Source organism: Gasterosteus aculeatus, chromosome 17, assembly GCF_964276395.1.
Source record: "Gasterosteus aculeatus chromosome 17, fGasAcu3.hap1.1, whole genome shotgun sequence".
NCBI lineage: Eukaryota > Metazoa > Chordata > Actinopteri > Perciformes > Gasterosteidae > Gasterosteus > Gasterosteus aculeatus.
This window is the reverse complement of record NC_135705.1, coordinates 6,817,046-6,834,104: the sequence shown is the minus strand read 5'-3', so window position 1 is coordinate 6,834,104 and position 17,059 is coordinate 6,817,046. Positions and strand designations below refer to the sequence as shown.

Sequence of the window (17,059 nt, the reverse complement as noted above, 5' to 3'; positions counted from 1 at the left end):
AGAAATAAAAAATGCAGGGGTGGAAGCCCGTCGGTCCGTCACTCTGCGTTAGGCTCAGCTTAATTGCTGTGAAATGACAGACACCCACAACTCACAGGAGGGCGGCTAGAGAGACGTGTGTTTTTAGACTCGGCCTGCGAGTCACTCACGGTTTGTGGCCTCGCGAAGCTTCGTAGCTCAAAACAATAGATTTATAAATTTAAGATGCTTTCACAGATTTTACTGCTGATTATGAATTGATCATGACTAGGCAGATAGTATTGTTCAATTACACCAATAAGCAGAGTTTTTGCTGATGTCGACCTTGGATTAAAGTAAATAACAATCAGTGAAGGCCAAACCACAGTCACAGCCGGTTCAGATAACATCCGACATCTTGATGGCAAAACTCTTTTTATACAACTGAATTATAACTCACAGGGGTGTACAGGGTACGCCCTCGGTACCAACACACACTGCAGTATTCTTTTAACACACAAAACTATGTAGAATGGTCTCCAAGCTGCTACATCTTGGAAAGTCACATTTGGGTACCTAGTACCTAATAGAGAAGCACAGCCCTTTGCCGATAAATGTACATTGTAAGTCATTTGCAACACAGTGCATTGGTATCGTTCTACAGGCCTCCGGACACTAGTGTGATCAGAACTGACAAAGTACCAACACAGGTTTTAACCTTAAAGTGGATGTCGTCAAACTGATTTTAAAATATTAATGGTTAGAAAAAAAAGACGCTGCTTTACTCACAATGTTAACTGAAAAAACAACAACTGTTCTATTAAAGTTTGTGAAAAACGGAAACAGACTACGAATAATGTAGCTAATAATAATAATAATAATAATAATAATAATCATAATGATAGCTTTTGCTTTCTTTTTGCTTCTTTTTTTTACAAAACAAAAATAACGCTTATTTATTTAACATTTGTTTAATCTCCTGTTTTGTGCGGAGGGGGATAATGGGGCTGTGTTTTGCTGTAGTTTTCCTTTGTTGGACTTATTGTGAGGAGGGCAGGCAGCTTGGTCTCTCAGTCAGGCGGTTGGTTAGAAATGTGTCTCCTTCTCTGAGACGGTGGACATTTTTCCATCCACCTGAGGCTTTGCATCGTTGGCAGCATAAGGACTGAGGGCGCCGAGCTTCCCTCTCATTTTCAGGTCCGGGCTGGGAGTCGTCAACTTTTTTATCCTCTGCAGAAAGCATCGAGAGAGAGAAACAATGTTTTCCTTCTACTGATATCCTTAACCATAACAATGCTAAGCTAATACATGCAATGCATTTAGTCATGCTCTTTAAACACATAAAAAATGCATCCACAAACAATACTTAAGTTAGTTACCTAAGTTAACTTACATTAAGGTATTAAAGTCTGTGCCAACGATTCACTTGTGTGACAAACAAAGTGTGTCTTCCACTTTCAAAATGTCAAGTTGACCAGCCAGTTAACCTACTAACTACTGAATGATCACTGTCTACATACAGGACAGTAAAAGATAATATATTGACCTTTAATTACTGGTCTGCTAAAGTATTGAAGTTTATTTGACAACGGCATTATAGTTAAAGCTACATAAAATCACTGTTAGTCAGTGTTAAGCATTTCTGTTTTACTTAAACATTTTGGAAACATGTTTGTGTTTGTACCTCAGAGAAGGTCCCGGGAGTCTTGCAGATCATCCAGATCATCCCCACAGGGATGCAGACCATCGAGGACATGGCCATGAACCAGCCAATCCCGTAGCCCCAGTCAGGGTAGGTGTACACGTTGTTGTATTTCAGCGGCTTGTATTTAATCAGGAAGAACAGGAAAATTGCCTGCAAAAGTTGAAATTGTAATTTTATTTGTAAAAGGGGGTTTTCTCATTGTGAGAAACAAATGCATTTATTTATTTCAGGAAATATTTAAAACACGAATCCACAAATATTACGGTTTTGCGGATTTGGAAGCAGTCAGAGGATGGAATCTTATATGTTGAACGCATTAGTTTCTTATAACAAATTCAACAATTGCATTCCATAAATAAATAGTGCTATTAATTTGAAACCCTGGATCCATCTAAAAGATCATAGGGAGCCTCCTCTGAATTGGTCGGTCCTTGATCACTATTCAGCTCGTCCACATGATACGTAGTCGATGCGACACGCTTGATGTGCTTGATGTTGCGGTCGGACTCACAGCACAGATGCCCGGGGTCAGGATCATCCAGCACCACTTGATGAAGTAGACAGGTTTGTAGCCAATCATATCCTCAATATTTAGGTAGAATCTGTCACTGCCTGAAATGTAAATACTTGTCACTCAGATTATCTGCATGTACGTAGCATCAAAATAACGATGACATGTATGGCCAGATAAACAAAGCTGCTGAATAGATATTTAGCTTGAAACCTTTGTTTGAGGAGAGACAGACAGATTCTGTATTAATTATTTTAATAATGCCGAAATGCCATAAAAAAATAACTTGTGTGTGTGAGCATTCTCCAGCAGAGGGCAGAGAATAAATATTATTTCAGCAAAGAGGGTAAAAGCCTCATGCAATGTTCAAGCAATCGCCTTTCTCTGTGCTGAAATGTGTGACAGAGAATTAATATGAATATGGACAAATAAGAAACAAATTGGTTAGAGATCTCTAGTTACATTTGAACTTGTTATCTTACCGTACACCCAGCCGATACATATGGACTCAAATATGGCCACAAACAGCAAACACATCCCGCTGGCGGCGTACGCGTCAAACAGCTGGAAGACGTACATTCCTCCCTGATGGGACGAGACAGGTGTCAGTTTTCTGTCACAGACACTGTCTATGCACCAGAATTGCTTTGAAATGATTCTTAAATTGCTTGTAGAGGCCGATGTCCAAGTGACACAACATTTTGACGCAGTATACAGACCTTATATATACCTTTTTTGTTTGTTATAAAACACTGCATTATATTTGATCATGCATATTTCAGGCTAAAAACACAGCAGCTCTAAAACGTACAAAGAAACACACTGTTTGTCGCTTAGTGCGTATAATATGTCCTCTTCTCATCTCATACAAATATGCAAATTGTTCACATTCAAGTTCTAAATCAACATTTAAATGCTGTACACCTGTTTTTGTGCATCATTCTGTTTTAACACATTATTTTTGCGCAGTTGCCGATAAAGATTTGTTTGTAGATTCTATGACTCGTGTACTACTGCCAATAACTCCAGAGCATTGTTAAGTCCACTCATCAGAATCTATTGATGAATTTGCAATTATTTCCAACATGTTTTCATCAAACAAGATATTCTGGTCGATCCATATTCTATGGTTTTCCCCGTGTAGATTGAGTCCTGGACACCAGCCCTGCATCAAATGTTGACCAGTGTCACCCCCTATAATCCTGCAGCTGTATTAAGGCATAAAGCAATCCTAAAGGAAAAGTGTTGCTCTATCTCTTGCCACACACCTGGTGGCATGTACATGCATTAAAGGGCGTTCTAGCAGTAAGAAAAGCAATACATGCATTTTCAATAGCCAACATTTGTTACCGTAAATGCTAAAGCTGTAAACAGAGCTGAGTCCTACCTCCATACACATGATGAGTCCTACGAAGAAGGAGAATATAGACATGCCCAGAATCAGCAGCTCTCTGCGGTAGCCTCTCCTAAAGGTCTCTGGGTACATGTCCACCACAGCTGTCACTAAACTCTCCACACAAACAAACTGCAAAACAAAAGAGATCAGATCACTGTTCCAGTTTAAACATTGTTGAGTCGATGCATTAGTTATACATTAGATGACAGAACAGTTCTATGGAGAAATACAGACAACTCAATATTCAATAATGGCTTAGTATTCAACAACTGAACAGAATTATGTGCACATCATCGGCTCTACTGGTTTACCTGACTGTCCAAACCGAGGAAGATGAGCATCATAAAGAAGAGACATGCCCAAAGTGGAGACAGGGGCATCATAGTGACAGCCTTAGGGTATGCGATGAATGCAAGACCAGGACCTGTATCACAAAAAGCAGCAGTCTTATTTAAGCAGGTGAGTTTGAAATCAAGACAAGATAAATAGCCTAATAGTAATAACCACAGATTGGTTGTAAAGCCTTTCGCTTTTTTGTTACATCCTATTTAACCTTTGCTAACATTTTTTTTATATCTAATGAAATCAGTGGATCTTTGGACTTGTAGCCGTCTATCTGACAATGTCTAAAGTTTTTAAACTGTTTTCCTCACAGGAGGCCACTTATACATATTTCAATATACTTGAATAAATCATAATGCAGTGGTGTAAGAGCTTAGGTGAAAAGGGGGTGCCGTTTTATAACTGGTTGTGTTTGTCAATTTGATCACAATGCGAGTATTCAGACAGACTCTATGTGGTGTACAATATGCAGTACATAGGGCCACGTTACAGTTGTCGGACTTACTCAATGAAGAAACATGATTATTACGTTATTCTCACCCGATTCTGCTACAGCCTCGATGGGAACATTTTGTTCCAAGGCCATGAAGCCCAGCACAGAAAATATAGCGAAACCTGCTACGAAGCTGGTGCCGCTATTAAGACAACACAGCATGAGGCAGTCCCTGAGGAGCGAGACAGACAGAGAGAGACGAGATCACACTTAAGCTGTAAGCACTATCTTACCCACTAAATTGATGTCTTACACGCTCTCTTGAGTGGAACTGCTGTGTGATGAATGGAAACTGAAATGATACAGCGCGGGGCAATCCATTCCCCTTTGTAAATCTTACTTTTAAAAGTGGGGCCTCGCCCGTATTGTTATAGTCTTACCTGTAGCAGTTATTGTTGTAGGAATTGTAACTTCCCAAAGCAGTGAGACAGCCCAAGCAGATGGCATAGGAGAAGAAGATTTGGGTTCCAGCATCCACCCACACCTGAAGGAGAAGTGGTAATAAACATACAGGACATTAGGTAAATCCTACGTTTACTTGTTTTGCAGTTATGGGTTAAAGTTCCACTCAAACCATCCACGGTTTATGCTTCTCAGAGTATTTCCACTGACAATACACATGTTTTATTTATTAAATAAAACAGAGATTTCCATGATATTTCAAGAGGTGATTCTTATATCCTGTAACAAACACATTCTTTTGTTATTCCTTATCTATTTAATTAAAGCATCTCAGTGACTTTGTAATGGAATTATGGCTCAGCTCAACCTATTTCTTTGCCCTCTATGCACCCAGTGGAGCAGCAAGAATCATAGCTTAACACCCTTAAAGTAGATACAAAGTCTTCTGGGGCCTAAATCTTATTTTGTGCCATTTCTTTACACTTTGATATCCTGATAAATATCTTAGGATTTCTGTCACAGGCTGAGTTGGGAGAGCAGGGCGCAGTGCCTTGCTGTCAGCAACTCTTTTACTTTTGCAGTTACAATGGATATAGTATTTTGTCAGCTGCTACATTGAGATGCCGCTGAGTTCATTTCTGCATAACAGGATTATTAAAAACAATTAACTCATAACTTGGTCCATCAGTTTAATCCTCTTTAGGGTTGCAGCTTAGTCCGGTATGTACTAGGTTGAAGGGAAACATTTTCTTCATCCTTCCCATTTATGTGGTTAGGTGTAATGCGGACGTGGGTCAAAGTATCGTGGTTCTTTGCTGGGACAGTGAAGCAGTAAAATAAGAATTATTAAACTAGTTTGTAGTTCAGCAGAGGACCTTAGAACCCACAGTATAGCGCGGTGTGCAAGTGAATTCAAACTTAATGCGGCGTGGTTCTTTGAAAACTCTCTCACATCACCATTCAGCCACTAATCTCATTTCCCCACCGAGAAACAATTAACAAACGCACGGTCTCTGCTCCCTCCTGGGAGTAACCACGGTAACTTCTGTGACCTCACAAACACAGGACTGTTCCTGTGGTAGAACAGGCCTTTCTCTCCTAATGTTCATTAATGTTCCCTTTGGTTCACGCTGGGCTGATGGGCGCACAGTGCAGGGAAACCTTAAAGGCCCAGGCGCAGAGAGAATCCCTTGTTGATGTTGTGCCTAATTTGGCTGGCCTGTGTTTAGTTATGTTGTTATGTTGTGGCTCCACAATACTTTTCTACTGTGTAAAAGCTGGATGTAAATGTAGCACTGTTGATAAATCCCTCCAGTACGTTAGTAGTTTCATTTTACGTGCGGGAAGATGCTTGGCTAGAATGAATTGCTTGTAATTCAATTGCCAATTTACCTCGGACTCACAGAATAAACATCATTTCATTTGTTTCAAATAATCTCCACGTTAGATTACATTGTATGTTCTTCTGATGAAAGGTTTTATGTTTTGTTCTGCAACTTAATTGCTCGTATGCCTACTTGTTCAATGCAGATTCAGGTTGAAGATGGTCAAACTGTACTTTACATCATTATGTATCGTGAAAACCTCCCAGTAAAGTATCAAAAAGCAAAACACATCAGATTCCTACCCTTAAAATGTGAACTCATGGGACGAATCAAATGTAACTGGGAACTTAAGTTATGATTTTACAGGTGTTTTACAAGAGTTCTTTTTATAGTGACGGGTAACACACACAATTACATGCCGGGCTGTTTTTATGTATTAAGAAAAGAGTTCTGATGCTGGGAATAAAGAGGGAAATGAAAAGTGGAAGGAATGTTTGACTAGTGAGAGGCTGCAAAGACACAGACAGTAGAGTTTTGGTTATAGGACATGGAAAGGGGGCATGGTGCGGGGGGGGGGATAATGTATAGGGGGTAAGAGAAAACGGATGATGCAATGATGGAGTTCAGGGGTGTGAAAAGAGCGGGTGTCACACAGCCACACACACACTGCACAGAACAGAGCTCCGATTGTCCCCGAGGAAGCTAATTTAACATCGGTGTCACAAGTAATGTCTTCCTCTGCCAAACAGCAGCACTCCTTTATCACCCGACTTCACTCTCTCTGTGCCTCTGTTTGTGTCTTTGTTCGTCGATCCATCATGTCTCTTCTCCTTCACTCTCCTGCTAACTTAACAGAATTCCCAGATGCAACAATCAGGACATATTTTTAAAAAACAGTATCGTTATATGGGCTCACATCTTTGTATTGCAGATCCATGGCTAAAATGAAGTATATAATGGTAACAGGCAGTTTATCTAGAGTTAATGTTTTAGTCTTTAAATACTGTATTATATCTTCCAAAGCAAGGACTTGATGTTTTTAACACCTCATATCACCACAAGGAGCAGCTTTGCCCAGTCTTGCTTCTCTGTCGGTACAGTTAGATAGACTCACTTTGAAGACATTTTAGAGGCCATTGTGTGTCCTTATTATAACATGTATGGTGTCTAAAACCATGTAGTTTAAAACAGGTGTTCAGAAAGGATTCTGAGGTCTGAACAGGAAGAAGTGATCAAATATGATACATTGTGAATAATCAAAATAACATGACATCAGTCAGTCGGATTTCATATTCTAGTTTTTGTTGTTTGTAAGGTTTGTTAACCCTTTTATTATATGTTTACCGTTTTTTCATTATACTTGTTTTTCTACTTTGGCATCTTGGTTGTTTGTTTGCACTATCCACTCTGCTGCTGGAATTTCAAGAAAATGTCTCTACTCCCCTTGGATCAATAAAGGATTGTGCTATTTTATCTCAATAAAATTGGATATGTAGTCAAATGTACAAGCTGCAAGAGAGGTACCTCTTTTGCAAGCATTAAAAGAAAGCTGTGCATACAAAAAATATCAGTTTACATCACTGCCAGTAATCAACTCTGTGTTGTGCCTTCCTTGGCTCTCGTGTTAAATCTCAGATATTGCTCTTTTCACCGTGCACATCACGTCAACATTGAACTTGAGGAAAGGTTCAATGAGCGCTCAAGCCTCAGTCCATCTATTGATCTATCCATGCATCCGTTCATCTCTAGCTTACTTTCTGTCTTTTTCACTCAAATTCTACCGCAATCTCGATTCACGTTGTCATGACACCGCATCCACGGATAATTTCTGTTGCCTAGCGACCCGAGAGGTCTGCCTTTTCCAGACTCTATTAACCTCAAATTCTGAACTCTCCACTCCTCCAGGCACTGAAAACTCATTATTTAATGGACCGTTGATCATTTCACCACCAGCAGGAAGTGTCTTTACACTCTATATTACTGTATGCCACAGTAGTATCCATGCCACAGTTGCCATTTGCTATTTGAACAGTTTCATTCAGCCCATTATAGCCAGACAAGCAGCTGTGTTGTCTACTCTGTAACATGTATTTGATCAAATTTAGTTAATAAATAGGGATAAGTGTAGATTGTAATTAGACTATAGCAGAAATGTTAGTTGAGGGTACATGGGAAGAATATAAATTATCCAGAGTATTTAAAAGTTTAAAAGATGTACACTATTTATGATGACTTATATAAGGTTTGAGTTCTACAGTGTCAAATGTTGCAAACACATGGTTCACTCTGTTTTATCTAATATGATAAGATCCCTCTTTTCATGTCATTTCCATTTCCAATAGAACTACATCCATGGAATTGTAGACTTGACATCCCTTCTGACCCATGTACCGCCTGCAGCCAAATAGTGTTTAAAACACATTTTTGTTATGTGAGGTTACATTTTGAACATTTCACATTACGTTGGATATAAGCCTACCTGAGGGTCGGAGAGACGTGACATGTCCGGGTAGAGGTAGAACTTGATGCCTTCGTATGCTCCTGGCAGCGTCACTCCTCTGATCAGCAGGACCAGCAACATGGCATAAGGAAATGTGGCTGTCACATACACAACCTGCAAGTACACATAAGCAGATTGCGAGCATTAATTGATGTACAGTCAAGTGTGAGTGATGCCGTACCAAGCAAAAAAATGGTTAATATTGATAATACTGATTAATATTGAGCTCTAACCAACATGGCCATGTTTTGCTACCATACACAGTACATATGCTTTGTAAACAGTCAACTCCACTATGGTGAATTCAGTACGGTACAGTAGCTAACCATAAAACCAACCCTTCCTTTTTTTTTCCAGATTTGCGCTCAACAGCTCAAGACTCTTAGAAACTCCTTGAACAAAGACCGTGGCCCCTTGGAAGGCAGGGGCGGGCCACATACATCCCCTGGCTTGCTGGCATTCAGTCAAAGTCCAATTGAGGGCAGAGAACAGGACAGAACAGAGCCAGGCCAGGAGACTGAAAAGCAAAGAAGGATCCTCTGGCCCTGTCTCTTAAACAGGAGAAGCCCAGAAGAGTGATGCTGGCAGTGTGGGAAAATGTGTTTTTCTTTGAAGCACGTACAGAAGTGCATAAGTACACACACACACACACACACACACACACACACACACACACACACACACACACACACACACACACACACACACACACACACACACACAACTTCATTCACAACACCGAAATGAGTGTGCGCATACTATAGACGAAGATAAAGTGGACCATTCACACACCCATAGACTCGTGCACACTCCAATCGCTCGTACAACCCCGGTCACATTATGACTGCAAGTAGCATTTGGATTTGAAGCATTTGAGGCATTGTGTTTCTTTAATCCACCTTTCAATTCATCTGACCTTTATAGTGAGGAAAGGTATGACGTTTGTTGAATGCTAGTTAAATCTTTTTTTTGCCCTCCAGCATTCAGAGATTGATAACCTCTGGCTTTTTTGAATACCTTTAAAATTTGTCACCTTAAAAGCCTGAAGAAAAAGTTTAGAAATGAAAAGTAAGGAGCCACAAGATTCAATCAGGCTTTCCACTGTAAGCTTTGTTAATCTTAGCGTATCCAACAGGGAGAAGTGTGGGAAAGTTGTCTCCTGCCCACAAAATCCCTGCTTTAATTTGTAAAATAAAACAATCAAGAATCCTAAACCTTTTTGTCCTCTCTCTCCATCTCTCTGGCGATGAAAGGATATTCAGAATATTCAATCTCTTCATGCATTTTTGGTGCTCCACATGCCCCGTCCAGCTCACCACGGGTAAACATTGAAAACACCACAAATTTACTGGTCAAACTTGCCCCTGCCTTGCAGTAAATCTAACAGGAGGGCTTAAATACGAGAATGGCTGGCAAAGACAAAAGCGAACAGCTTAGCAGAGTCGGAACTGAATGAGCCGTAGGGTCTGTGGAGAAGAAAGCACTTCTCGCTCTTGTAATGGGTTGCTGTGGTTTATTTCTCATAGCAGGAGAGAGAGAGAGAGCCAGCGGAGGCGGAGGCTGAAGGTTTATTCTGCATGCCCCTCATGAACGCCCTCCTTTCCTCCAGTGAATACAGGAATCAATCTTGGATCGGCCGCTAAAGCCCAGCCATGAGGAAGCCTTCTCCCCTCTTGCTTCACAGCTAGACAAGAGACACTTCAGGGAGATGCAGCCGCTTGCTGCTCCTCGGTTGTCTCACCCCCCCCCCCGTCATGTAAAATGTGAATCCATTTATTTCCACTCCATCTCTAGCTCTTTGCTCATTGTCACTGAATCTTAGAGGGGTTTCTTTAGTAGAGCTGGGGACACAGAGCAAGTTGCAAGGTCCTCAAAGCTGCTAAAAGAGATTCAAAGGACATTACAGTGGGGATGGGTGTGAGGGACGCACCAAAGATCCAAAAGTTAGTGCTGGGTCAGTAGTCTGCACAAGGTTAAACATGCTTCCAGTCAACAGTGTTGTGCCTTGTCGCCGATCCTGTTGTGTGTTGTTCACCGCCAGGATTTGAAGAGCAGCATGAGGAAGCAGGGCGTCCCGTTTGGGGACGTCAGAACTGCCTCTCCGCCCTCAGCAGATGATGTGGTTCTGTTGGCTCCATTAGACATCCAAGCCTTAGGCCTTGGTTGCCAGTTGTAAAACGATGGATTGCACCCTCTGGCTTGGGAGTTATGGAGTTAAGGTCTTGATCACAGTTGAGTGTAAAACGTGGGAGATGTACAGGTGGTTTTGTGCAGGGTGTCAGCATTGCTGTGGCCGTTGTACCCCACCCTGTGGTGAAAACTCTCAATTTACCTGTCCATCGGCGTTCTGAAACTCATCTATGGTCATGAGAAGGAGTGAATGAGATGAAATGACTTTGGTTTGTGTGGAGGGTGGACGCAGCCTTAAGAGAGACAGAGAGTGAGGAGCTCAGACATCCGTAGGGAACTCAGAGTAGAGCCACTGCTCCTTTGCTGCAAATGGTGCCAGCTGAGGTGGTTTGGGCTTCTGATCAGTACGTCCTAAGAGGGGCCGGAGTCGACCCAGAATACGCTGGAGGGATTGAATATCTCATCTGACCTTGTAACACCTCAGAGTTTCAAAGGAGAAGGAATCCGGAATGCCTCTTTAAACCAAATTACCCGTCGACCCAAACCCGGATACTACGGCCTCTTGTGATGGTATTGTTCTTGCACATTGATATACATTCTAATAAAATTATTCTATCATAAGTTGGACAATGCGACAACAGCATTACACATGTCCTCCTGTTTGGCGTGTAGAAATATCTCTACTTACTTACATGTGGTGCTTGCGGTTCCCGCATAGACTTCCACATACTCACACACTAGTAAACATACAATACTCAGTCTCACCTTGCCAGTTGACTTGGGTCCCTTCCAGATGCAGAAGTAGCAGATGAACCAGGCCAGAGCCAGACACATGGCGAGCTCCCAGCGCATTCCCCCCATGTGCTCAATACCATCTGAAATCTTCAGTACTCTGCGTCTGATTTGGCACAAAAAGCGCACAGGTGATTTATAATTTAGTCCTGACGTATCATGCCGCTGTCAGCTTGTGCTCTGTGCCATTCATTTGTTAACTTGAAAATGTGTACTGCACTGTGGAGTCAGCAGATGTCTCAAAGTACATTTTGAAATGGGTAGTTTCAGCATGCTGCTTAGGAGTCATCAAGCCAATAGAATCCTTGCAGTGTGTTACTGTAATCCTATATTGTAGATATACTACATTACAAATACAAATACAAATGTGCAGCCATATACCAAGCAAGTCAGCAATTATGACATCATCTTGTCAGCGGTGCTGAATGAACAGTGCGTTTCCTGTCTGCTGAAGCAAAGCGAGGCAAAGGCTTTGATGGTGGATGAGAAGTGAGGGCGACGTGGCGAGTTCCACACCAGCCATTGATCATCGTGACATGTACTTGGTGGCCGGCCACAGGCTGCATCCAACACAACCCCTTCTGTCAGCCGAGAGGGCAATATGTGGACACTAATGTCTGTCGATATCCTTTTGTGGGATCTAAACCGTATGCAAATCAGGTGTTTGTGAGGCAACGTGTGTGCGTACTGTGTGTGTGTGATTATAGCAGAGTAGGTGTTTCTTTGTTGACATCCAAATATCTTTTTGATATGGCTGAAACTACAGACAAGCTCTCATAGTCATAAAGAGACTGAGTCATGTTCGGAAGATTTTACCAAAGAAACAAATCAAATATTTCTTCTATTTTTTTTCATTCATTCCAAATCATTTCTCCAGATATTGCCCTATTTTACTGACTAACTGAATCAATTATCGCACACACAAAATTGATCACATCGCATGAAATAATATTCTTGTTTTAAAACTGCTCAGACGATGTCGGAGCACGAACGTAAACATTCATACAGATGCTAAAATAAAAATACAGCTTACTCCTCTGCTGTTTATGCTGCATGTATACAGAACAAAACATGACACTGCGCCTTGGCATGAATTAAACAAAGCCTGGTCCGTTTGTATTATTGCCAGCAACATGGTGGGTCTCTTTTTGGCCATTTTCTTCGGGTTACGTTTATGACCACGGTTAAAAGAGGTTTTCATTCCTGTTAAACAAATCATCTCATTTAATTTTGATTCAGACAATATATATATCGTTTTCTAACTGTAACTGTCAGACTTCCATTTACATTACTTTCATTTGATTTGAAGCTGCAGTGCAAACACAGCCAATGGCAGCGGGACAGGAAGTGTGGTCAGCATCACACGCTGAAAGGGCCTGATCCGCTGCCACACACATGGCTCTAGCTGGGAGACAGCTGCTCTACCAGGGCCCGTTGACACACAGATATGAAAAGGGTCGACTAATTATTGGGGGAAATGTTAGAGAGGGGTGGGGGGCGGGTGGGCTGTGTTAGACTGTGTTAGACAGGCGCCATCAGAGGCTCCAATTCTCCACCTTATAGTACACTGAAGGAGATACTGCCTGAACAGAAAAAACATTCCTCCTTGTAGTGTTTTTATACAAACTCTGAAACCATTGACTCTTTATACCAACAGAGATGAAAGCCATCATAACAGTAGGGCCCTCCAATGGGATTTCGCAATCACACAGAGCGTGAAAACTCATATAAAGACTAATGAAGATGAAAAAAAGTTACTCACTCCCAGAACTCAATGACTGGTGAGGTTGCATTTAGGTTTGTAATGTTGGTGGAATTATCTCCATAGTAGTCGACACAGTTATCTGTAAATACACAAGGTTGTTACTTTTCATTGAGTCCTGCAGAAAACAAAAATGCAAATGATTTCCTCTCATATCCACCATTGACTCTTCCTACCTGTATTCCAGTAGTGCCCACAGGTTGCCCACGGCAGCTCGGTGGTGAAGCAGTTGAAGAGGTAGAAGATGGCCCAGGCGAGGATTACTACATAGTACACGTTAAGATGAGCTTCAATCACCTGCGTAGCATAACCGATCCCTGAAAAAGCAAAGAGATTAAGATATGGAAATGAACAATTGCAGGAGAATGGGCTCTATCTTGGAATTATTGTAATGTGCAAGTATTCGCATGCGAAGTGGCTAAAACCAGTAAGACACCTTAAGACATCTCACGTTAAGCATCGGAAGTGCAGGTTTTCTCACCCTCAAAGAGCGGGCACACTTTCCTCCAGCAGGTGATGCCTCCCTCGCTGGTGAACTGACCCAGGGCGGTCTCCAGGAAAAACACAGGGATACCGCAGCACACAAAGAAGATGATGTATGGAACGAAGAATGCACCTTTCCGCACACAAAAGAGATTTTTTTTACAGAGAACGAATCAACGGAAAAGTCTGATGAAACGTTATACGAGTGCGACAGGAGCAATTCCATGATTTATACAAGAGCACTCACTAATATGACACTACCTAAAACATTTTTGATTGTGCATAATGTCTTGTCTACCCTCCTCTTTCCTCTTTCTTACGTCCACCAATTCCCTAACACAAAACACCTTTACTACCACTTGGTCTAGTCGGTGTATGTCCACAGGTAATTGGAACTTCTTTACCTCCTCCATTCTTGTAGCAGAGGTAAGGAAACCTCCAGACGTTGCCCAGCCCGATGATCTCTCCAGCCACGGACAGGAAAAACTCAATCTTGTTGTTCCAGTGCCCCCTCTCATTGTATTTCTGCTTGTCGAGGCTGGCGCTGGACCCTTCCGGGTCTCTGCCCTCCTCTGGTTTACCGTTTACAACGGGCCCACTCTTCTCAGCTGTCATGACGCTCCAGCAGCCCGCTGAGAGGGAGAGAGAAAGCGCAGGGACAGAGGACTTGTAAAAGGTGACTTCATGACCCAAATCTGGATTTAGTGACTTTCTATAGCATAATATCTTTCCCGCAACATCTAAACCGGACTTTCCCATCAGTGCAAAACAACGGCCATTGAAAAGTTCACACGTTTTTATGTGAAAGTTCAAATCAACAGAAGTCCCATTACTGTACACTTATAATAATAGTAATAATGAGGCAACTCTGCAGCCCTTTAATTAGTCTTGTATGTATATTTCTAAAAAGAACAGTGTGCAATTAAGTGTGACGCCTCATCAACTTTTCATTCAGTTGAAGCACAACAACATGATGGAATTACATTGTCCACGAATGTAAATCCTTGTGTACAGAGCACAAGAACAAGCAGTTAGCAACTTTTGACTTTTTTGACTTTTGTGAACCCTGGTTCACTATTCTGCTTGACATCACTGTCATTTCATTGTTATGTAGCATAGAAAATAACATAATCATTTTTTTAAACTACAGTGAACCTGAAGATCAATTAACCCCATCAATAGCAAGGCTAGCGCGTTTAGAGTATGTGGAATGCAGGTTAGCAGCCTAGTAAGAAGTTGTGACATGTGTCAATATAAAAAGAAAAAAGAAGGTTTATCCATAAATTCGAAATCAGAGATACAAAACTCACCGGTGTCCTATGGAACAGTGGCAAACCTCCTTTTGGCTCCCGTGATGATGCACTCAAACAATTGCCTTTACAAAACACAGGGTGTTTAAGCCTGATCAGGGGGGTGAGAAAAAAGGAGAGAGGGGGCAGAAGAGGAAAATGAGAACAATCTGGATCCGTGTTGACTAAAGTGCCGTTGGTTAGTCTACCGTCTATATAAAGGGAGAGTGGCGGTAGATCTTGCTCCAGGCAAAGGAAAACCGGCAACTGCGCTCCCACTCTCCAAGCGGTCAGCTCTCCAGCGCCTCTACTTGGATAAAAGCCATTTGGTAACCAATCTAGCTCTCACTTCAGCGTTACCACAGCAGAGAGAGAGCAAGGTGACATGAGGAGACGAGCAAAATCCTTGAAAGAAAAAGTTAGGTTGGCATGCGTTTTGGAGATTTTTTTTCCATTAATCATGATATTCAGCATTTTATTATGTTACAGACAGCCCATTACATTTGGCATTCATGTCTACAAATGCATTGGTTGGATGTAGCACACTCAACTTAATGCAACAAAGGGCACTAATACACAAACTGTAGACTGGATATCAAGCCCTTCATTTAAAGTTGTAAATTTGGCATTCAACCAATAAGAACACCATACAGACAAAAAAAATCAAATAATAAAGATCTGCAGCCTTCTGCAACCTGTTGCAGAAGGCTGCAACCTGTTGGTTGAAGGCTTGTGGGAAAAGACAAGTCTCGATCTCCGAAGAGGAAGTGACCCGTTCGATTTATGAATGGATGTCCACAGTCTGCTTCTCTTTGTCAAAGCAGTTGTTCCTGGGGCTTTTGCTCTGAGCATACCAACTCACACCTTTGTCCCCTCTGGAAGTCCGTCTGCGAGTGGGCACACAATGCCAACGGATCTCCTCATTTAAAAACATTGGATTGTTGTTGTGACAGGCTAATGATGAATGATCCGCCCATCATAAAGTCTTACTAACCCATGCTGCTTGAAGGACAACAATTTCTTATGGGCTTATAAAACGTTTATGGGATTTGTAGAGGGTCCGTTCGTATACCAGTCGATTGCCTGGTTTCCAGGCGTGATGGACTAGGTGCACCAGGAACTCCCCTGACTCTAAAAGCCTGACTTAGTCTCTAAGAATCCCTTCATGCACGGGTCACTTGTCGCTAGAAGCATAAAGGAAGTGCTCTGCATAAAAAGTATGGCCACCCAAAGCGGCTGGCAAACACTCCCTGTGCTTTTCAGCCAGAGTCAAATCCTTTTTTTATGTTGCCTTCTACAACATTATTAGAGGGGGAATAAATAATTCAGGTACAACTTCACAATTCATTTTTGCTTCCATCCAATGCAATAACAAACACTTTGGAAGGTCAAGAGGGAGTTGGGGACTTTGATCGGAGAGATGCGGCCCTCAGAAGATGTGTTGCGTTGTCGATTGACAAGATGGTTGGAAGTCATTCTCTTAAACTACGATCCTCTGGCCGACAGACTCCAGAACAAGCAAGATGCCGCAAAGGGATTGGCCACCTCAGTCCCAGAGAACTACAGACTTTTTGTTCCATTGGTTGTTGGAGTCAGGGGGACACATCACTTTGCTGTCCATTTAGGACACTGGGAAAAAAAAAGACTTGTTGCTAGGATACCTATCAACTGTCTTTTACAAGGTGCTGTGAGCGGTAGACAAAATAAGCTAACATGGAATGAAAGGACTGTAGTATGGAAGAGGGCAGAGGTGGATGAAATACAAAACGGATCAAGGATTTACCAGAAAGACAGACAGAATGCTGAATGACCAATGAAGGGCAGCGAGAGACAAAGCCGTGATCCACACCGTGGATCCCGGATCATTTGTTGGAGTGAAGATACAACGCTGGTGGCACCTGGTAGACGACAGCGATCTAACTCCATACATGAAGAGGACAGGTTGTTCATATACAATGTACAGTATATCCT

The 17,059-nt window shown here is 41.9% G+C and overlaps 1 protein-coding gene across 1 annotated transcript; it reads right to left on the bottom strand.

Annotated features, from left to right (window-relative positions):
- Positions 1–870: 870 nt before the first annotated feature.
- Positions 871–15,614, bottom strand: slc6a11b (solute carrier family 6 member 11b). Its single transcript, XM_040203880.2, has 15 exons — positions 15,110–15,614; positions 14,204–14,431; positions 13,798–13,932; positions 13,493–13,633; positions 13,317–13,398; positions 11,528–11,660; positions 8,612–8,746; positions 4,786–4,889; positions 4,453–4,577; positions 3,882–3,994; positions 3,562–3,699; positions 2,657–2,759; positions 2,175–2,275; positions 1,643–1,813; positions 871–1,188 (listed from the first exon to the last, which is right to left on the bottom strand). Exons 2-15 carry the CDS (start codon positions 14,412–14,414, stop codon positions 1,045–1,047), a joined length of 1,836 nt encoding a protein of 611 aa, XP_040059814.2. The 5' UTR covers positions 14,415–14,431; positions 15,110–15,614; the 3' UTR covers positions 871–1,044.
- Between the last annotated feature and the right edge of the window lie 1,445 nt (positions 15,615–17,059).